General features: G+C 37.0%; 2 protein-coding genes across 5 annotated transcripts in view; one reads left to right on the top strand and one right to left on the bottom strand.

Moving 5' to 3' along the window:
- Positions 1-23,244, top strand: part of CHD2 (chromodomain helicase DNA binding protein 2) — a 115,638-nt gene that overhangs the window by 57,690 nt on the left and 34,704 nt on the right. For all 4 annotated transcript variants that reach the window (XR_001137471.1, XM_012643753.1, XM_012643751.1 and 1 more), the window contains 11 exons: positions 2,537-2,725; positions 4,610-4,772; positions 5,108-5,260; positions 7,393-7,464; positions 10,488-10,637; positions 11,528-11,676; positions 12,156-12,252; positions 12,664-12,756; positions 16,946-17,116; positions 18,251-18,426; positions 23,086-23,127. Coding sequence is in view for 3 of the 4 variants with exons in the window: in XM_012643753.1 (XP_012499207.1) it covers positions 2,537-2,725; positions 4,610-4,772; positions 5,108-5,260; positions 7,393-7,464; positions 10,488-10,637; positions 11,528-11,676; positions 12,156-12,252; positions 12,664-12,756; positions 16,946-17,116; positions 18,251-18,426; positions 23,086-23,127 (1,455 nt within the window). In the remaining variant the exon portion in view is untranslated. The remainder of the gene's footprint in view (positions 1-2,536; positions 2,726-4,609; positions 4,773-5,107; positions 5,261-7,392; positions 7,465-10,487; positions 10,638-11,527; positions 11,677-12,155; positions 12,253-12,663; positions 12,757-16,945; positions 17,117-18,250; positions 18,427-23,085; positions 23,128-23,244) is intronic.
- Positions 15,799-16,370, bottom strand: LOC105809809 (40S ribosomal protein S27-like). Its single transcript, XM_012643666.1, has 2 exons — positions 16,353-16,370; positions 15,799-16,053 (listed from the first exon to the last, which is right to left on the bottom strand). Exons 1-2 carry the CDS (start codon positions 16,368-16,370, stop codon positions 15,799-15,801), a joined length of 273 nt encoding a protein of 90 aa, XP_012499120.1.

Raw genomic sequence — 23,244 nt, 5'->3', positions numbered from 1 at the left:
CGCCACTGGGTATCACTTTCTTTTAGTCTGAAGGGCTTCCCTTAGTATTTCTCTTAAGGCAAGGCTGTTACCAGGAGATTCTGTCTTTATTTGTGTCTGGCTGTTCTATTTTGACCTTTATTTGTGAAGGACAATTTAAGTCTCTTTAGAAGATGGGTAGAGAAACTTGACCACCCTGACTGTGCTGCCCTCACTACAGGTGTTACTGGAACAGGCTTAAACACCTTTTTATTACAGGTGTCTTCACTACAGTGTACTTCTGCAGAAGAGCCCCTTCCACACTCCTCCCTCCTCTGCCTTCTTTTAGAGCAGGGTTTCTCAACCTTGGCACTTGACATTTTGGGCTGGATAATTCTTTTTTATGGGGAACTGTCCTTCGCATTGTAGGATGTTTAGCAGTACCCTTGGCCTCTACTCACTGTATGCCAGTAGAACCCCCTGTTCTGTTGTGACAGCCAAAAATGTCTTCAGATGTCTTCTAATTTTTAAAAATCAGAATTGTTTCTACTTTTGTGAGAGACATATGTGTGGAAGTTGAGAGCTAGGATATATCTAAGATAATCTCCAGTTGTGGCATGGCATCTTTATATATTCACCACTGTGAGCTTATACCTTTACATAGCTAATTTTAGAAATTAGTAATTGTTTGTTTTAGGGGACAGCAAACTTTTTCTTAAAGGATCTGATAGTAAATATTTTTGCTTATAGGCCATACAGTCTTTTTTATAACTGCTCATCTCTGTTCAGAATGAAAGCAGCCATAGATAGTTCATAAACGAATGGATGATATCTCTGTATACAAACAGACACATATTCATTCTCCTTAGTGTATGTATATAAAGAAATGTTATCTCATATTAACTACCTTAATATAACACGAGTATAGTAGGCAGGTGAAAATATTTGTTGCCTAAAACAGTAGGGAGAAGTAAATCTTGTAAATAAAGTTTACATTTAATATTTTAGACTAGTATAGTTTTATTTTAATATGTTAGGTAAATTAGCCTCTTGAGATTGTCTCCCAGGTATTCAGAAAATTACCTGCAGTAATCCTACTGATTTCCAGTCACTTCATACATTTCGTGTGTGGGATCTCATACCCAGCTTTGAGATAGTTCAGTTTACATTGTTCATTTTAATCTTCTTATTAGTTTTGATTCCTCGTTTATTTTATTGTATGTTCTTGAAGCGTTTGCTTAATAGCATAGCAGTATGTCAAAATACAATTTACCTTAGTTTTATCAGGCTGTAGACTTTAATAATGATTTTAGATCTCTACTCCAAAAGATCATTTCATCTGTTTCCCCGAAGATGATCGTTTCAGGCGTTTCCAGATGTTAATAAGGCTTATGTTGATCCACCTAGCAATAGCTGATGAAATGCTTGGCCATATGTGAGTTCAGAAGTGGCAGTTGACTGTCGAGGCTGTTACGTCCATTGGCAATGCTGGCATGTGCTGGCTTGTGCTGTCTCTGACCTTCCATCTTATTGGAGAGCAAAATATTTTGAGTAGTTGTAGATAATGTTAGTCTTCTGGGGTTTGTTAGTCTGGGACTTGATTGGCTTCAGCTGACTGGGGCCACTGGCGTCATAAGGCAGACTGTTGGGGCAGTGATTAAGCTTCCAGGTCTGGCCTCAGTTGATTAATGGTGTGCCTTCACTTACTGAGCTTCAGTCTGTGCACAAAAATAGGCTACATTTTTCAAGCGCTTTGTTGGCTTCCTAGTGGCAAGATAAAGCACATTTTTCTTAATCCTCAAGAAATAAGTTTCCTTCATCTTGTATTTTTAAAAGTAACTTTATCCTAATTTCCCATTCTGCATTTCTGTTATAGTTTTAGTGAAATAAACATGGTTGAATTAAGATTTATACATGAGAAACTTTTACCTATAGAGTTTAGGTGGAATTATGAGTGACAGGTTTCTAAATTCATCAGTAAAATTTATGTCTTGAAGTTCTGTTAGTGTTAAAGTTGGGTCACTTTTATGGATCTTCTTGTCTGGGCTACCGTCTTGTTTACTATCATTATAATCCATTAACTTTGTAATCCATGAAGTGAATATTATTGATGGAAGTTATATAATGAACTTTTGCCTTTGAGCAGTGATAGCTGTAATAATATTGCCACTCATTATTCTTTTACCTCTGAGTTTTATTTTCCCAAGAAATGCAACTTATTAAAAGACAATTTGATTAATTTTTCTGTATAAAATTTCATAAGAATAACTTATTTACTTATATTAATTGCATGATATATACTGAAATATTTTATCAACTCTAGATTCACTGTGAGAATTGGAAACCTGCTGTTATCTAGTGTAGATGAGTGGAGTCCGATATCAGTTTGGTTTCCCCTTCCTTTTTGCTTTCCCTTCTCTTTTATTCAAGAGTTCGAGTGATTCTCTGTCCAGGAGAGATTCATTTTTTTTCCAGTTTTTTTTTTTTTTTCATTCAATTCCTTGTAAAAGAAATATTAGTCAAAAAAATGTTTTCTTCAATGAAACTAAGTAACACTATACTACTGTTTCATCCCTAGGTTTGAGTTCTGGGAAGATTTTGAAGAAGACCATGGCAAAGGGAGAGAGAATGGCTACCAGAGTCTTCATAAGGTGCTAGAGCCTTTCCTTCTCCGGAGAGTCAAAAAAGATGTGGAGAAATCCCTTCCTGCCAAAGTGGAACAGATTCTCAGGGTAGAGATGTCGGCCCTTCAGAAACAGTATTACAAGTAAGTTCTTGTTTGGGTTAGGCTAAAGGGACTGAGATAGAACCATGAAGCCATAAGATAGATAATTGATACATAAACTGTGTGCTTTTTTAAATGAATCCTAAACACAGATTTAAGTAGCAATATATTTACAGTCGGAAAAAGGGAGGTTTATTATTCTTTCTTTTTTATTTGGGTAAGTGAGAATTTGCTTTTCTTTATGTTTGTGATCTGAAGTATATATTAATTATTAGCACTAATCCCCCTATCAATAAATAGGCATATTTTACTTATTCATATATATTTTGTCCCTGTTTCATTCAATAATTTATTAAGCTTCTGCCACGCATCCTGCTAGATACTGGGCATATGAAGATGAATAAATATCTCCTGCTAGAAGACTTGCGTGGTAGGGAAAACAGACTAGAGACAAATAATAATTAAAGCACAGTGTTGTTTAATAAGAGAGGCATATATAGGGGCCTGTGTGAGTTAAGAAGAAGCACTCACCTCCGTATTGCAGGGAGCATGTCCTTTTCTTTCTAACATTCCAGTTGGCCTGGGGAAATTATGTACTTGGCTTGGGTTATACTATTTTAAAGCCAAAATGTTGGATTTGGGACAGAGCATGATATATAATGTGCTTGTCATGGGCTTTAATTTTGGTGATTTAAAGTTGGGTCTGGAAAAGAACTTATTGCCATGAAAGTTAGTCTTTTTAAGTTAGAGATCTGGTAATCTTTCTAATTATCAATTTATGGCCCGTATTAGTTCATCTGTATAGTTTCTTGGTCCCCCCCCCGGTCATTTTCAAACATGTAGGTACATATCATAAATGTTTAATATATATCTCTAAAAGATAAGAGCTTTTTTTGTTTTGTTGTTAAGGATAATTTCAATACTGTGATCTTGTCTAAAAAACCCAATAATTCCTCAGCAGTTTTATAACGTCCAGTAAGTATTTACATTTTCCTGGTTGTGATATCCATATACATGCATACACACATTTTTTTCGCTTGGCCTTATAAATTTTTTGAATGAAGAAGCTGAATTTATGTTCCGTAGACTTTTACCACAGCCTAGATTTTGTTGATTCCAGCTCTATGGCATCCTTTAACATTTTGCTCTGAACTTTGTGTTTTCTATATACTCGTAGATGAGTGTAGAGGCTTGATTAGGCTCAGATTGAGTGTGATTATGTCATAAGAATGCAAAGGTATATTTTTTACAGGAGGACTTTTTTTTTATGATGTTAGCAACTAATGGTGAACATTGCCTAGATCCATTAATTCATTAGGGACTACAAAACTAGCACTGTTATTCTAAGACTGTTGTGTGTGTAGCATGAATTAAGTTGGTGTAGTTAAGAAGTAGGATTTTTATGATGGGTATAAGATCAATAATATCAAATAAAAGCTCTATAGTACTGCTTAACTAGAAAGAATTCATGGTGTATTTTTATTTTTAAAAACAAATTTTCTAATTTTCAGATTTGGAATACTCAACTTGAGTGTATATAGACACACACACTTATGTATAAGTAAAGTATATATACATATATATATAAAGTGTGTATATATATATACACACTTTATATACAATGTGTGTGTGCACATTTATTTATTTCTATATGGGGAGGGATAGAGAGAGAGAATTGTTTCCTTTTAATATTTCTGTGTTCAGTGAGGTTGAAACACCCAGTTGAATCATTAACGTTTCCAATTCTGACTAGAGATGTATGTAAAGGATCATGGTTAGGTGGCAGGAGATACAAAATAAAATATCCTCTCTGTTTTTTTAACTTCCTTAGATTTTTTTTTCAGTAGTACTACTATTTCTTATAATGTGGTACCCACAACTCAGTTTCTTTGTATCTAGTAGAATCATTATCATTTTAATTTGTAGATGGATTCTGACCAGGAATTATAAGGCTCTTGCCAAAGGAACAAGAGGCAGCACATCTGGTTTCCTTAATATTGTGATGGAACTGAAAAAATGCTGTAACCACTGCTATCTGATTAAACCCCCTGAAGAAAACGAAAGGGAGAACGGACAGGAGATTCTTCTGGTGCGTAGTTCCTCTTGGTCATAATTATTTTCTCAAAACCAATTTAGTTTCTTCAGGTGCTTTTCATCAAAATGCTCCTTTTTATCCTTGATGACCCTTCAAGGAGCATCAAAAAAAAGCTTTAAAAATAGGTGAAAAAAGTTAAATAACTAGGAAAAATCTGGATAGTATCACAGATACTAGGTGAAATGAACATTTCAGAAATTGGTGGTCAACCAGATTGCCGAGGACTTCAAAAGGCTTAAAGATGATTTTTAAAATACGAATTCTTAGCAGTTAAGGGCAGATTGAAATATGTGTTTCAACGTAATGATTGGAATGTCTTAAATCTTCAGTCCCTGATCAGGAGCAGTGGGAAGCTGATTCTGTTAGACAAACTGTTGACGAGACTTCGAGAAAGGGGGAACAGAGTCCTTATCTTCTCTCAGATGGTGAGAATGTTGGATATTCTGGCCGAGTACCTGACTATTAAACACTATCCTTTCCAGGTAAAGTGGTTCAGTAATTGGGGAGGTATCTCTTTCCCTCTCCCTCTCTCTCCCAAGTTGTATGTCTTGCTTGTTAAAGTAGAAGAACCACAGAGTTTTCTTGCTTGAAAAAAATTGAGGTTAAAATTTCAGGAGAGTCTTGATTTTTACTTCCCTGCCTTTAATAAACTTTTACCCTATGAAAATGGTTATGTGAAAATCATTCTTTTCTTGCAGGGGGATGGCTGGGAAGGATTAGAGAAAGGAAAATTGGGCAAGAGAAACGTATGTTAGGTAGTGCTGTACATCTCTAAGTCTGTGGTAAAAGTAGAGAGGAAAAAAGTGTGAATCTGATTCCAGCAGCCCAAATCCTAAAAAGAAAGAAAAGAGAGGTAGCAGTATTGTATATTCACCCCAAAAGACATCGATGCTGCCTGTGAGGCTGGGAATGCAGCAGAGGAGTGGTACTTAAAACCCTGTGGTCCCTGAAGCAAGTGTTGGGGGCCTCTCCCCTCTTTTCTGTGGAGCTGTTACTACTGGCCTTCATTGTCACTCAGTTATCTCCTATGGGGAAAAATTTCTTCATTGTGATAATATTTTTCTGGGTGTTTAATCTGTTGGAAACTTATCTCTGATTTACTTACAGATATGTAGACGTGTGCAATTTACTTTGACTTTTGGCATAATATTTTTATAGTGCTTTGATTTTTAAGCTTTATTTCTAAAAATTATTTTTCTTTTTAAACTTTGGATGGACTGTTCTACCAACACATCTAATTACATTGGTATTAATGAAAATCGAAGTCAGTGATTATCTCCTAAGAAGGCCCAACTTTTAAGACTCATTAGCAGTTTGTCTTTCAAAATACCCTGAAAAACATTATTATATCCAGAATATCTTGTGTGGTCTTTCAGCAGCTGTCTTAGAAATAAGCATAATACTTTGGTTATTATCAAGAAACAGCACACTGCAAAAAGTTATCTCTCAGTGTATCTGATCCCTGTGAGCTCTCATTTCTAGGTAATCATATGATATCAATTAAATCAAGAATGCATCATTCTTTTCTATAGGGAATAACTAAGCCAGGGTTCTTCAGGTCTGTTGTACCTAATCGGTGACTTATAGGCAATTGTCTTAATGTCCTCTGTTAATGGGAATATTAAAAGGAGGGCATTAGGTTTTCTGATTTCAAATATAGGCTTTGAACCTGCCCGTTTAAACATCTTTGGTTCAAGGCTCTGAGTAGAATTTGTAGTCAGTGAGAAAGAAGGAAAGGGGCTTCCCATGTGTGAGATAACTTGAGTTTGTTGGACAGATTGCCCTGGGGAAATATAGGTCCTTCCATGGATGCTGCTGCCAGCCAGTGACCTCTTGGGTCAGTTTTGCTTTCTGTAAAATGAGGTGATTTTATTCATCTCAAGGGGTAATTGTTAGAGAATGAAATGTGAAAATGATTTTAAAGAGTGAGAAATGGTTTATAAAATATATAGCATATATGTGGTAATTCTTCAGCATTTGTTTTATGTATTAAATGGTTTCTGTATGGTGACATTGTTTTGTACCCAGGACAGACATACATGCCCTAATAAAAGAATTGTATGCACTAGTTAATACCAGAGGCTCTCTTGAATTGACAGTATAGTTTGGCTGCTTGAATACTTTTCTCTGATTTCAGAGTGTAATTTTTGGAAAAGCTTGGGTATATGGTTAATTATTATTAACATTTTCAGTGTTTAAACAAAATATTTTCCAAACAAAATTATGTAATTAGCTAAGAAGCATCACTTTTCTGCAGGAACTAATTATTGGCCAGTGGTACTATTTCCCAGTCTATACAGTACCTCCAGATAAAGAAGTAAACCAAGCCTGTAAGAACAGGTTAGGTTTTCATTTTTCTCCTTATAGGTCCTGGTGGATATTCTGGTCCTAAATAGCCCTTTGAATCAGAAGCTTCTGACCTTAAGTCTGTAACGGGAGAGCGTGGGTCAAGTAGGGTACGCTCCTTAAGCGCAGCCCTTCAGCGCTTTGCCAGCGCACTCCAGTTATTTTTACTCAGTGGGTGTTCAGGTGATAAAGATTGCAAGTCTGGTGTTCTATTTTGAGTGTAGCTGATCTCCCTACCTTATGATTTTCTTGTGGTTTATTTTTACAGCGTCTGGATGGTTCCATCAAGGGAGAAATCCGAAAACAGGCACTGGACCACTTCAATGCAGATGGGTCTGAGGTATACTTTGCATGGCTTTGTTTGGGAGCTTGGGTTCTGTATCAAGGGAAGTCTTTCCAGCTTAATGTCTTCTGTTTCAGAAATAATTTGCAGGCAATTCTGCCTTGAGAAGAGAATGAGAAATCCCTAATATGAAAGATGCCTATTTTTATTGTTTGTCACTCCAGAAAAACATATATATGCTTGTTTATCTCCCCTGGTTTTGATTAATAACTGAGGAATTCTCCAGTGTCTTCCACATACCAAATTTCTGGGTCTGGAAGAGCAGTAAGGCAAGGGGAGCAGGGAGGGTTGGCCATTAGGATTAATTTTGACATATATATTGGAAGGTTCTGATCTGTACTGTTTTGGTGATTAAGGCTCGAAAAGTACGTTTGCCATGTCTCAAGTTTATTGGACTCCTGATGTGATGTGACTTAATGTTTTTGCTCTGGCTAATAGTAGCATGTTTAAATCAGTAAGTGTCCAGCTTAGATTTGGCATTGTATGTTGTTTTGGGGGCACCTATAGAAGAGCTACTTAGGACAAATTAGAAACTTTAATAACTAGTTTGTGTATATCAAATTATCAAATGCCATGGGATTCGAGAGAAGTAGAGGAGAAGAACTTAAGTGTACATAAAACCATAATAATATATAGAGGTGAAGGAAGCAGTGGAGAAGTAGAATTAGAAGTGCTTTGGAGAGAATGTTAATTTTTGGAGCCTGGGCCACTTTTTTTTTTTTTTTTTTTTTTTAAACAGATAGAATAGACTTTGCTTCCGGCTTTCTGAAGAGCTGTAAAAATTCTTAATGCCTGTGTCTGTTAGAACAGAATGCTATGCTTTCTCTCTATAGATTTGTAGAAGTCCTAGTTAGATAAGTATTCTGGCTATTTCTGTAGCCTAAAATTTTACTTCTTCTTGAGGGACTTTGGGCATTAATCTATTTAGAACCAAGACTCTTGAATTGTTAGGGATAAGAAGAATTGAATTACTAAAGACATTGGTCATCATCTAATTCCGATCACTTCTTTCCCTGTTCCTTGTTTCCTCAATTATAAAATCATTGGTTCCAATACTTCATAATATTTTGTGATGTTTAAATTTGGTAATTAATATAAAGAGCTGATCACATTGTCTAGCACATAGAAATCACACAATAAATGTCAGGTATTTTTATTATATAGTATTTGTTGAAATTGGTTTTGTGTTTCCTACTCTTAGTTTAAAAAGAATAGTATGAGTTGAATGTTTCATATTGCCTTTTCTCAGGAAAAAAAATAAGTTATTTTTTTATATCGCTTTCGTCCCCCCTAGGGCCATATGTAGAATATAAGTTTTCTACCATTTTCTGTAATGTTTTAAAAATTAAATATTTATTATTGGGGGAAAAATATTATATGCCCATTTAGAAAGTTTGGAGGATGGTGAAGAGTACAAAGAAGAAAAATTGTACAAAACCCTCATCCCGGACACAACTTGCTAACTTGCTATTCACATCCTTTGGGTGTATGTCCATTCATATTGGATGGAAACATTGATTTCTTTATTTGTTTATCTAATTGGGATCATGCTGCAGATATAGTGTTTTTTTTCACCTTTTATTCAGAATTATGCTTTGAGCCTTTCCCCGTGTCATTAAAGATTTTACAAAATTGTAATTTCTAATATTTCGTCATGCTTTCACCATTATTTATTTAACCATTTTATTATTGGTGGATGTTTGGATAAGAGGGTATGGGCATTTTAAAAATATTTTTGATACACTTTGCTAAATTACTTTTCTGAAACAATTTATATTCATAGTGTTATGTATGAATATTCTCCTTTTTACCTCACCCTTAGCAGCATTGAGTTTCATAATTTTTTAACTTCTGTCAATTTAATAATAGTTGCAAACAAATTATTATAATTCATATTATCCTCAATAAAGAGTGACATAGAAAATTGTTGATATGATCATTCAAACCCCAGATTTTATTTGCTTTAGGTATCTCCTCCTTAACTGTCCACATAGTGTGGTGGTGCTTGATATTTCTTCCCAAGGATCTCAGACTGTGTGCCTAGGCACAACCTATTGATGAGCTTTTTATTGAAGTTGTTTAAAGTTCTTGTGAGGCAGCCGTCTCCAGTTTTATTTCTGTGGCATAACGCTGTTGAACGTGGCTGTTAGAACATGGAGACCTTTTTGTCGCATCTGCATATGTGCACTAAATATACCCGTTTATCAAGATACAACCCAAAGCTGCCAGTCTTTGAGTGCCACTTCTTTGCCGGAAAGGTGTCAGCTTTTTACATAGGTGATAAATTCCCTGAAAGTAGAAATATTTTGGCTTTTGTTGTCTCGCTTATAGAGTTTATTCTTTTGCTCTGTCTCTGTGTGTTTCTGAGCACCCAGATGCAGCAGGTGTGCTGTGCTTGCATCACTGCTGTGGAAACTGGACTGTGGCGGTGCTGGGTCATCTCACACATCACTCTCCAGCCACACCTGTTTTTCTTTTTGCGTGTTGTGTGGTGATCGAGGATTCCGTGCTTCTCAGCAGTTCCAATATGTGATCTGTTTAGTGCGGTGTTTCTATATTCCTCACCTGCCTAACAAATGGATGGACATTTACATAATAAAGTGCCTTTGTTTATACTAGCTGCCTTCCATGGCATAATCTATCTTTCTCTAGAAAGTAATTGTCTAGGTAACTTGCTGGAATGAATGATCCCCGTTGTAATTAAGTTTGTCTGTTTTTTTTCCTTTTCCTACTTCTTGTGTACTAGTTTTAGCCAGGAGATAACACTAATTCTCTTGCTCCCGTTGCCTTATTAGATTCTGCTTTACTCCTTTGTTCACTGCACTGACTCTTCCTCTTAATCAAATGAAAATTCACTCTGCCGTCAAGTCCCTGACATTCTTTTAGCCTCCGTAAAGTTTGTCCATCATATCTCACTTTTCTTCACACCTGCAGGGGTTTCCAGGTATAAGGGCTTATTGGACTGTGAAACTGTTTCTGAGAAGGCCACTGCATAAAGTAGTATATTGCATTGTGTACAGGACTTCTGTTTCCTGCTTTCGACAAGGGCTGGTGGCCTAGGAATCAATTTGGCTTCAGCGGACACAGTCGTCATCTTTGACTCTGACTGGAACCCCCAGAACGACTTGCAGGCACAAGCCCGAGCCCATAGAATTGGTCAGAAGAAGCAGGTCAGTGCGGAGAGGCTTTGGGATTTGGCTTTGGGGTGGGGGGTAAGGGGGTTTATTCGGCCCTTTCAGGATGTTTGGAAAATGATTTTTTCCCCTGTTTCGCTTTGATTTTCCCCAAATGTTGATTTCTGTTTGTTAACTAATTCAGGGAAGAAATGTCATCTTTGGGCCTAAGATGAACTTTGAAGGAACTTTTCCCTTTCTCTCTTTGAAGAGTACACCACTGGTGACTTTCTGTATGTTTACCCTAAGAGAGACATATGATAATTATATGTAGAACTGAGCCTTTTCTCTATTTTAATATGGAGAAGTTGTTATATATTCTAGCATAGTTTAAGATGGTCTGTTTTTATTATACATGACAGTGTTAGCTTAAGATACATTGGAAACCCACTTTTTTCTTTGGTTTATGAATCTCAAAGTCTGTTTTATATTGGATAAGTCATAAATTTCTTTTCTTTTTTTTTTTATTTCAGCATATTATGTGGGTACAGATGTTTAGGTTATGTGTGTTGCCCTTACCCTCCCCCTCCCTCTCCCCCCATAAATTTCATACTTGGCTGAAGATTCTGTTTTTGTGAAATTTTCCGTCAGTGAAACTGATTGTTTTTTAGCAAGCTTTTTATCATTAAACAGGCCACATTAACAGAACTTTAAAGGCAGTTTTATTTAAGAATGTAACCTGCCTCAGATACTGAAAATATTATGTCTATTTAAGCTGCCCACTTGGATGGATAGCTTATAGTCATTTATGGTAATAGAGAACAAACGTTTTTTTTTCTTTTCTCCTCTTGGTTTTTGACAGAGGTAGCCTTTTTCTTTCTTTCTTTTTTTCTTTCTTTTCTTTTTTTGTGGATCAGACATAAGCATAAGATTTCCTTTTCCTACAGGTAAATATTTACCGCTTAGTTACAAAGGGGACTGTGGAGGAGGAGATCATCGAACGGGCCAAAAAGAAGATGGTATTGGACCATCTGGTGATTCAACGCATGGACACCACTGGCCGGACGGTCCTGGAAAATAACTCGGGAAGGTCCAAGTAAGTGCCAAAAAGATTGGGGAGGTAGGCAGAATCAAATCGATTTTACATCAGCATTTGATATAATTCATTCTTGTAAATAGCACTATCTACCACAGACATTAATCCATTCCTTACCTGGAATCAGCCAGGCCGTGACCACAAGAAGGATGGCGTTTTTATTTTAGTTTGCTTTCTCTGTTTCTTCTTTCACTGCCCATCAATTCTTTGCTTCACCCTCTCCTTCGTTCTTTCCCTCTCCTTCGCCCTTGCTTTTGGCTGCATGACGTGACACAGCTGCAGCAGTGGAGCTGTGTGTATTGGGTGTCAGCCCAGCACAGTGTCATCGCCTGTGACTTTTTAGCAGTGAGAATTTTCTTGAGGCAGAATTTATATTCTCACCAGTTATTTTACCCCTTTCTAAAAGATAGTTATTTTGAAGTAGAACTTCTTAGAGATTGACATTCCTAAGAGATTACAACTACATTTTACGTCTACAGCTCAAATCCTTTTAATAAAGAAGAGCTGACAGCTATTTTGAAATTTGGAGCAGAGGATCTCTTCAAAGAACTTGAAGGGGAGGAGTCAGAACCTCAGGTAATTAACAATGAGAAAACAGAAAATTTTTAAGAAGTATCATCTGTAAGTGTCTAAATTTTTCTGGAAGAAGATTGTGAGTCTGTGTTAGAGGCTTTTATAAAGAAGTAATGACTTGAAGAACATAGTTTTTTTTTCTTACGAAGCTCAAAGCTCTTACTAAATTGAATAGGAAAGAATGAATAAAGAATTTGAAGATTCTGCCTTTGGGTACTCTCCCCACCCTGCTTATTTTTATTTCTTTTATTTTCTGAAGTGTCACCTCATTATTTGTATAAATAATAGTTTGAAATGTTAGACTATAAAAGCAAATGGAATATTAGAAAGGAGAGTTGGTTTGTTTGCATGAAACATTTTCAGTAAATGCTGGTCACTATTTTTATTATATTTATATTGCTTTTGTTCTTTCAGGAAATGGATATAGATGAAATTTTGCGCTTGGCTGAAACCAGAGAGAATGAAGTGTCAACAAGTGCAACAGATGAGCTTCTGTCACAGTTTAAGGTATGCAGATCTTTGCGGCAGAGAGTTCTCCGCATTGATTCATTAACTAGTGCTCACTAGTGTCTGCGAGCACTTTCTTTGTGCTAGGCACTGTGCTTTTCCTTTACGTGAATTGGCTCATGTCCTCAATATCATTCTCTGAGTTATAAGTATGTTGTGAAAGTAGATTCCGCAGTCCTCACCATGAAGGTAACCGCCGAAGTGGGCTGTCCTGTGTAGAGGAAGAGAAGTCAGTGAAGAGGACTGAGAATGTGCGGGCTAGGTGGAGAACCAGGACTGTGGAGGGCTGTGGGAGACATGACCAGAGTCAGATGCCCAAGAGTGGTCAAAGGTATGAAAACCATTGGTGACCATTAGAAGGTTCTTGATGACTTGATGATTATTTTTTTTTGGTAAAGGGAGAGAAAGGGGTGGTCACTGGTACTGGTGTCTGATAGAACAGGAAATGTATGAGAAGAGATAGATGAGATGAGGACTGAACGCAGAAGCTGGGCACCAGATGGATAGGTGGCAGCATTGAGTGTAGATGTTATTAAAAAGCTGAGTGAAAGAGTGCAGGGAAGGGAAGTTACATGATTAGAAGGGTCACGCAAGGCAAGGTTTTCGAATGATGTTGCCATATTTCTAAGTTGAGGAGAGAACTTGAGAATAGGGAGCTATTGAAGGTTCTAAGGAAAGAAGACGATTTGTTGGCACATTGCCCCAGAGGAGACTGGAAGAGATCCAGTCAAAAGCACAGGTGGAGGATTTGGCATTGGAAAGAAGAAGGACAAGTATACTTTAGGAGAGAGAAGATGTGGGAGTTTAATTTATATAGTATAACCTTACTTTGCAGTAAAGTAAATGAGGTGTTTGCTGAGAAGTGGAAAAGATGGAGCAGGGAGTTGTGGGGAGGAACTTGATAGGGAGTCACCTGAATTTAGATGATGGGGCTTTGCCGTGGAGCCAGTCGACAGGGTCATATGACTTTTTCCAGGAATACTTGAGGTCAGAGAAATTGGATCAGTTGGCAATCCCAAGGTGGGGGATTGGCTTGGGAGGCGCAGGAAAGTCATACTGGCAAAGGTTTCCAAGATTGACGTGAGAACATGAGTGAAAGGATTGACTGTGGGTTGATTCCATGCAGTTAAGAGAAGCAAGAGAAATCTGGTAATTAGACTGATGGTTACGACTGAGGGGAAATTGGGTGAATTTCTTGGAAGGAAGCAATATTGTGTGATGAGCTGCAAAGCTGGCTATAAGTGGAAGTTGTTTCAGTGGAAGAACAAGGAAAAGTGTTGAGTGGGTCATAGAGTTCTAGGATCAGAGTTAATGTGTCTCAGGATAGAAAGGATAGGGTGGAAAAGGATGAACGTGAATTATTAGTGTTTGTTGTAGTCCGTTTGGGCTGCTACAACAAAGTACCGTAGACCTGGTGGTTTATAAACAACAGAAATTTATTTCTCACAATTCTAGAGCCTTGATTTCCGAAATCAGGGTGCGCATATGGTTGAGTTCTGGTGAGGGCTTGTTTTTGGGTTGCAAACTACTGACTTCCTGTATCCTCACATGGTAGAGAGTGAGGCTAGAGAGCTCTCTGGGGGTCCATTTTGTAAGGGCACTAATCCCATCATGAGGGCTCTACCCTCTTGACCTAATTACCTCTCAGAGTCATCACCACCTCCTAATACGTTACATTGGGAGTTAGGATTTCATCACATGAATTTTGAGGGGACATAAAGAGTCAGTTGATTGCACTGTTTCAAATGGATTTCACCTCTGTGACTACTGTTCCCTCTTTAAACATATAATCTTCATTATGATATCTTGGTCAGAATATTATATGATTATTTAAGTTTAGAAATTTCTACATATTACAGATTATTCAAAAGTGGTCATCACATTACTGGTTGCTTTTATTTTCCTAAAGCCTTTTTGGCCATTATGTTTCAGTACCTGGTCAAATGATATGATTTAACAGTAGGAGTTTGCTTATCTCAGGGGCTCACTATTTGTAGAGTGCTTCAACTCAATCAACGTTATTTTTCCCCTGATAATCCTTTTTTTCTTTTTAACCCCCATTTAACATACTGGAAACACAGCAAACACTTTTTGAGATACAAGATTACCATTTTCTTCAGAAATAATAACCAACACTTGTATAAATCTTACGATGTTTCAAGCACTGTTTTAAGTGCTTTATATATATTGACTCATTTAAAATACTTATAATAAGCCTGTGATGAAATATTATCTTCATTTACAGATAAGGAAACAGGCACAGAGAGGTTAAGTAAATTTGTTAAAATCACACATAGGTGGAGCTGTGATTACATCCTGGGTAGGCGGTCTGGCCTTTAGCCCTAATCACTGTGCCATCTTTGGAAAAGTTAAAATTCCCAACTGCATGAACCACTAACATATATGCACATTTACATCAATTTTTATCATTTTCATCTAGCTGTTTTAAAAGTCAGATCTAAAGTAATTGCCCATAGTCCTTAATTTGAGAGATTGGTCAGATGATTCATTTTTGAACAATTTCAAAAATTATTCCTCTTGTTTTGTCTTGGAATTTAAAAAAATCTAATTGTAAAGATCTTAATATCCTTTTGTAAGGTAAAGAGTTAATTTTGGCCAAAAATGATAAGATTCTGACTTGACTTCACTATCAGCTCCAAATGACTTTGAGGAATGAAACCTCCAAAAGCTCGTTTGTACTTTATTACAGTCTCGAAGGCTGGGAGAGAAAGAACAGTGAGAATGCGGAGCCGGGCTGGGGCCTGCCTGCCTCTGCCGGAGGCTGTCCTGAGCTGGTGGATGTTTCTGTCTAGCCATAGTTTGGTTCTTTGAAATGCATACACTTAGATGGTTTTCTTTCTGGGATACATACAGTTTTAGTACAAGTAATATCAGATATGAAATAATATTTGATAGGAAGTAAATAGAATATTCTTCCAAGTTTGTTTAAATTTTTTCCATTTTATGTTTTCATTTTCTTTCTTTTTTTAACCCAAAATGTGTTTATTGGGATGGTTTCCCATTCGTTGAAACAGAGCACTTTTAGTGCTGCTCCCTTCTGAAGGAACATCCTTCTCTAAACCTTGCTTTTCCTCCTGTAGGCTGGCAGAGGACAGTAGAGCAACCAACACACAGAACAACCGTTTGTGCCGGGCTAAACACTGTGGTGGTTTTATAGCATCTTAGACATTTCGCATCCTTGAAGTAGGAATTGGGGCTCTGCACCAGGCTCAGAGCCCTGTGTTTCCTCTTCTCTGCTAGAGAGGGATGAAGGAGATCCTTTGCGAGAGGCACGTTCTCGTGGGAAGGAGGTCACTGCTGGAAGTTTGTTTTTTTTTTTGAGACAGAGTCTCACTCTGTTGCCCTGAGTAGAGTGCTGTGGCATCAGCCTAGCTCACAGCATCCTCAAACTCCCGGGCTCAAGCGATCCTCCTGCCTCAGCCTCCTGAGTAGCTGGGACTACCAGCACACACCACCACGCCCAGTTAATTTTTATATTTTTGGTAGAGATGGGGTCTGACTCTTGCTCAGGTTGGTCTTGGACTCCTGAGCTCAAGCCATCCTCCTGCCTCGGCCTTTCAGAGTGCTAGGATTACAGGCGTGAGCCACAGCATCCATAGGCTCTGGCCTTCATTTTCATTCCTAAGGCTAAAGTGCACGTTTGAGCTTTTGAAATATTTACATATTTTTAACTTTTATATTTTTTGGCAAAAATGATTAAGGCAATTAGTTTAGATGATAATGACTGCTTTGAGTTATACATTGTTTCAAGTGAACTCAGTTCAGTAGCAATTTATGGAACTGTAAGTTCATCATGGATTGTTAATAGGTTTTCAGCATTTTATAATCTAAATAAATCTAAAATTTCCAATTATTTTTATATTAGAAAATGTTTATGATTTAATGATAACTTTTTTGATAAAACATATAAAAGTCTATATCTTTGTGTCTGTTTCCCTGCTTTCCATTAAAATTTCTGATAAACTTGAGGGTTTGGCAAATTGCTTTGGGTGAGTAGGGATGAAGGAGAAATTAGTAGATAATTGATTATTTGATTATGTAATATCACAGGAATCCCATTCACAGTGTCTTGCTTAGATTAAAAACATTGGCTAAATTGGTGTTTTAGCAGATGGTGTTTGGAAATGGGGAACTGTCCATCAGACAGTGGTTGTCCATTTGTTTTAAGGTTGCCAACTTTGCAACAATGGAAGATGAAGAAGAGCTTGAAGAGCGTCCTCACAAGGACTGGGATGAGATCATTCCAGAGGAGCAAAGGAAAAAGGTAGAGGAGGAGGAGCGGCAGAAGGAGCTAGAAGAAATTTATATGCTGCCTCGAATTCGGAGTTCCACTAAAAAGGTGATTAAGTGGGATAAAAGGTATAAAAGTACTTCTTATGCTGTAAAGGCTACAGAAGTGCTCATTATTCAAGAAGAAGTACTTGCATTGTTGTCCTGACACAGCCTCCAGATCATTATATTGCAGGAAACCTAGCAGAGACATTTGATTTGGTCTTCGCAAACGGGCTCTTTGTGAAATGGCTGAATAGGATCTGAGTTTGAAATAAGTTTCCATTTTTTCTTTGAAACTAGGAACGGTAATCCTAACAATTTGCTTTGGTTCTAATTTTCACTGCCTTCAATTTTCAGAGAGTCAAATCTCTTTTTGTCTGATTTTTTTTTTTTAATTGATGGGGATCTTACTGTGTTCCCCAAGCTGGCCTCAAACTCCAGGGCCCAAGCAATCCTTTGGCCTCAGCCTCCCGAGTAGCTGGAATTACAGGCGCGTGCCAACACTAGTTCCTTTTTTGTCCTTAAATGTTCACAGCACGTAGTATAAATACTTACTAAGGATTCTATAACTGTAAACAGGGAACATATACCAGCTTCATAGCCTACAAAGCACCATCACAGGCACTGTCTAATTTGATTTTTGGAACAATAGTGAAGTTGGTAGAACAAGTTTTATTATACATTTTTGTTGGAAATTAAATAGATTTGTCCAAGATCATGGTTGGTCAATATTAGGAAATACTAGCTACCATTTATCAAGCACTTGCAATGTGCCAGGCTTAGTTCTAAATGCTTTTACGCTTGTTGATCGTTTAGTCCTCATAAAAACCCTGTGGTACTATTGTCTCCATTTTATAAATGAGAAAACAGAGGCACAAAGAGGTAAAGTTATTTGCTCAAGGGAGCAAACATGAACCTGCTTTGTATTGAATATTATTTATATTGAATAGTACAGAAATACCCAAATATTTTTAATCCAGTTCACTTAATCGTGACATTACAATGTCTCTGAAAGTGTGACTAACCTAACCAGGTTCTTCATTCCATACCCTCTTTCTCCTTACTTGTTAGAGGAAAATTGACGTGTCTGATATGATGGGAAGTTCTGAGTACTAAAGAATTAAGATGGGGTGGTCTTAGTCCTTTCCCCACTTGAACCTGGCACTTGGCACAGTGTGACTTTGCCTCAATCTTTTTTCAGGCTCAGACAAATGACAGTGACTCTGATACTGAGTCTAAGAGGCAGGCCCAGAGATCCTCTGCTTCTGAGAGTGAGACAGATGACTCTGATGATGACAAGAAGCCAAAGCGCAGAGGGCGCCCCAGAAGCGTGCGGAAGGACCTTGTGGAGGGGTTTACTGACGCGGAGATCCGAAGGTTGGTGGAGGCCCTGCTCTGGCTGGAGCGTGTTTGGAAGGGCATGTTGCAAGTCTTGGGTGATTGGATCCCTGACATTTATGACAGGGTAGGCAGAAGCTCATACCTACGAAAAAAGCAAGAGAAGCTGAGAAATGCCCCAGATCTTCAGGATGATTCTTCCTTCGCCTAGGTTCTCCTCAGTTAAGATCTTTTTTGCTTATTGCTCATCTGTTTTTGTTTCCCTCCTGTTCTCTGGTTATTCAGAACATTTTTACAAAGAAACTTCAGCCCTGGGGAGACAGTCGACATACATATATGCAGACCTGTGTATTTGTGTATAAAAGAAATGATATAAATATCAAAATTAAAAAGGGTACAAATCAGGCTGCCCTCACTACCTCTTCCCTCCCTGTCACCCCCGCTCCAAATCCCAGGCCATCAGTGTTAGTGCTGGCATCAGTTTGGTGATGGTTTAGTTTGGTTCAGTTGGTTTAGATGGTTTAGTTTGGTTTATTGTTCAACAGCTTGCTTTTTCCCCCCCACTTAAAATCAATTTCAGACATCTTTTATGTGAATACTTCTTACACATTTATTAATATCTGCCCTCCAAGAAAAAGGATCTGAAATTGCTGCATCCAAATTATTTTTTTCCAGTTTCCATGTCATTTTTTTTTTTAAGGCTAAAGAAAATACGAAGTACGAATATAGTTAGCTTTAAGGCCCAATGCGTATTATATTAAATAGTCCTTTAAGGTCAATATATTTGAAACTGTGAGGTCTTTGTTTTCACCTAAACGTTACATCTGTTTTCTTCTTTCTTTGTTTAATTTGTTATGGAAAAATGTAAATATATCCAAATACTGACATAACAGACTATGCAATCCCCACTCTTGTACTTATTATCTCAACAATTCTGCATTTTGTAGTCAATCTTGTATGTATGCCCTACCTCCTCTTGCTCCCTACCCCCATATTACTTTGAGAAGAGTATGTTTTCTGCTGTTGGGTAGAATCTTCTATATCGGTATTTGTTAGGTATATTTGGTTTCATGTTGTTGATGTCCTTTCATTTCTTGATTTTCTGTCTCTTTCTATCCTTTATTGAAAAATGGGGTATTTAAGTCTCTGTTATTGTTGTATTGTCTATTAATTCCTTCAATTCTGTCAGTTTTTGCTTCTCGTGTTTTGGGACTCTGTTGGGTGTATATATTTTTACAATTGATGGGTCTTCTAGATGGATTGTCCTTTTTATCGTTATGAAATGTCTGTCTCTAGTAACAATTTTTGTCTTAAAGTCTATTTTTTAGTCTGTTATTTAGTATAGCCACTCTGGCTCTCTTGGATATTTGAAATAAAGATGTTATCTCTTTTCATCTTTTTATTTCAACCTATTTGTGTCTTTGAATCTAACTTGTGTGTTGGATCTTTTTAAAAAATTTTTTCTATCAAACTCTTCCTCTTGGTTGGAGTCTTTAATCATTTACATTTAATGCAGTTATAAATAAAGTAGAATTTATATCTGCATTTTGCTGTTTTTTCTATATGTCATATGTCTTTTGTTCTTTATTTCCCCATTACTGCTTTCTTTTGTGTTATATAAGTATGTTAGTATACCATTTTAATTACCTTGTTGCTTTTTTTACTATTTTTTTTAAGTTATTTTCTTAATGGTTGCCATGGACATTATAAGTAACAACTTAGAACAGTTTAGTTTGTATTTATACCAATTTAATTTCGATGGTATATAAACACTTTGCTCAAATTATAGCTCATTCCCCACCTTATGTTGTCATCACACAAATTACATCTTTACACATTGTAAGTCTATCAATATAGTTTTATAATTAATGCTTTATATAGTTGTCTTTTTTAAAATAGATAGGAGAAGGAGAGTTAACAAGCAAAAATGCACATATGCTGTCTTTACATTTACTTAACACCCTACAGGTGCTTTTATTTCTTTATGTGGGTTTCAGTTATTGTTTAATGTCATTTCATATCTGCCCAAAGGACTTTCTTTTAGTATTTTCTTTTAGGGCAGGTCTGCTAGCAATTAATTCTCTATTTTTCTTTATCCGGCAATGTCTTAACTTCTTCATTTTTAAAGGAAAGTCTTTTTTTTTTTCTTTCCTGTTTCTCGCGCTGGATAATGTCAATTGGTCTATCTTCAAGTTTGCCAATTCTCTCTTCTGCTGACTCATATCTGCTGTTGAGCTGCTCTAGCGATATTTTTCATTTCGGTTATTGCACTTTTCAGCTCCAGAATTTCTATGTGGCTCTTTTTTTTTTTTCAAGAGACGGGGTCTCACTCTGTTCCAGAGGTTGATCTTGAATTCCTGGACTCAAGTGATCCTTCTACCTCAGCCTCCCAAAGTGCTGGGATTACAGGTGTGAGCCACTGCACCTGGCCTCTTCTTTAAAATTTCTATTTCTCTTGATATTTTCTAATTGGTGATATATCATTGTCATACTTTCTTTTTAATTCTTTAGGCATGGATTCCTGTAGTTCTTGTACGTATCTATAATAGCTGATTAAAGTTTTAAGATATCTTAATAAGCCTAGGTTCTGGGCTTGCTCAGGTACAGTTTCTATTAAGTGCTTTTTTTCCATGTATAGGCATCTTACTTTTTTGTGTTGTGTATCTCATAATTTTTTGTTGAAAACTGGACATTTGAGCCAACTCTGGAAATTGGATTTCCCCTGCCAGCCGGAGTTAGTTGTATTTGCTACTGTTGTTGCTATTTGCTTGTTCAGTGACTTTCCTGGACAAGTTCTTTGAAGTCTGTATTCTTCATCATGTCATTTGCAGTCTCTATTCCTTTAGCTTAATGACCAGCTAATGACTGGACAGAGATTTCCTTAATTTTCTTAAATGCTCAGAGCCTGTAATTCTGCCAGCGTTTGTTGCAGATCTTGGTGTGTATGTTGGGGCATGTTTCAATGCTCTGGCAGGCATGCTACTCTACCTTAACTTTCTTGCACAGATCCTCAACAGAATTGAGAGGTTAGGACCTTCTCAAACCTTTCCTGTGCGTGTACACAGACCTGCACGTGTGTCAGAGAGAACCCTATGGACATCTTTTCCCCCAGTTTTTCCTTTTAGGTTTTGTTCAGCCTTTTGTTATCTTCAGTTGGTAATGTTGCCTCAGGCTGCTGTTATGTTAAACCACCTTTGCATCTAATAGCTTTTCACCAATGAATTGTGGACAAGGCTGTTCACACAGAGTGAGTTCTGAGATGGGTCAAATAAAGGCAAGCCTGAGAATGGAGCTCTCAGAGTACTGTCAGCCAGGCCAAATCATTCTCTGGGGATAGAGATTTTGAGGAGCTCCAAACCTGTTCTTTCACCTCCAGCAGATGCTGGGCTGCTAGTTGGCACAGCGAAGGTGTTGGTTTTCAGGCTGTCATGGAGTTGGGGAGAAGAGGATGGGATAGAGCAAGTTAAAAATTCCAGAAAGCTTGCTGTTCTTACTGAGCCATTTTCTTGAATAAATACCTCTTAGATGGTGCAAGCCTCTGGTTAATTTCCAGAGTTCCAACAAAGTTGATTTTGACAGTTTTTGCCAGTGTTCTTGTTGCTTTTATGGAGGAGCAGATTTTCACAACTTCTTAATCCTCCATTCTGGAAGTGTTTCTCTCCCTCAGTATTCGTTTTAAATAAGTCCCAAACATCATATAGTTTAGACATAAAATATCTCCAGGTATATCAAGAAGGAGAACTGTGGAGTTAAGAATAATTTTCAGGTTTACTTTCATAGATAATACTTTCCTAATCCTTATATGCATGCCATTCCTTTAATATTCTTAGCTAATGTCATATTCAGCTCCGTTTTCTTCTGTTACCACATTTTCTCAGAGAACTTCAATTTTTTTTTTTTAGTATTTTTCCTTACATTGTTATATAATCAGATTATCATAGTAATTTGGCATATTACAGTGATGTCTTTGGTGTGTTGTGAAGTCTTAGTTTTTAGTGAAAGTGCTAGTGGTTAGCCTGTAGGCCTGGGGACGGGATGATGACAGACTAACAAGGTTAGTAGTATAGCAGGGTTTAGTATAGCAGGGTTGAGGTCAGAGACTTGGAGAAGGCTAGATTGAATTTATTTATTTTACTTTGCCTCATTCCAAAAAGTATTTGAGACAGTCCTAAAAATCTTACAGCCATATCACTGACCAGAAAATAATAAAAACTATTGTAATATGGAATTGAAAGTAACGGTAGTAGACTGAATAGGCTAATGAACTATACTGGGGCTTTATCATAGTAGAGTTGTGGTTGAATCATTTATTACATATTGAACTCCATAAACCTGTACCTTCTAAAAAGGATATTAGAGCTAAGTCGCATTTCTCTATTGTATCTAAACAGTTTTATGATCAGTCACTGTGAATAAAGTTGATCTTTAATTTGAATATTGTTTTAAATTGACTAGTTTCAAAGACATTCAACACTTATTTAGTGGTAGTTGCAAGCTTTGGACCCAGTCTATTTTTGACAATTAACTGCTTTTTCCCCCCTGTGTATGCATCATACTTTAATATGTGTGTGTCCCCCATGTTTTTTTTGTTAAAAACTGGACATTTTAGTAAATAATGTGCCAACATCACAGGATATGTTGGCATTAACATAACTAAAGTCTCTGTTTTTAAATGTATTTTGTTGATCCTATTCTCAGGTTCATCAAGGCTTATAAGAAGTTTGGTCTCCCTCTTGAACGGTAAGCTCAGTATAATAGTTTATCTTCTTTTTCACTTGCGTTATGTAGCCAGATTCCTTTTTTGGTAACATTTTCCATTTAGTAGTAATACTGGGAACATTTTTTTTTCCTGGGAAC

Source organism: Propithecus coquereli, unplaced genomic scaffold (genome assembly GCF_000956105.1).
Source record: "Propithecus coquereli isolate 6110/MARCELLA unplaced genomic scaffold, Pcoq_1.0 Scaffold20, whole genome shotgun sequence".
Taxonomy (NCBI): domain Eukaryota; kingdom Metazoa; phylum Chordata; class Mammalia; order Primates; family Indriidae; genus Propithecus; species Propithecus coquereli.
The sequence above is the reverse complement of the archived record's forward strand: the minus strand, read 5'-3'. Positions and strand labels throughout refer to the sequence as shown.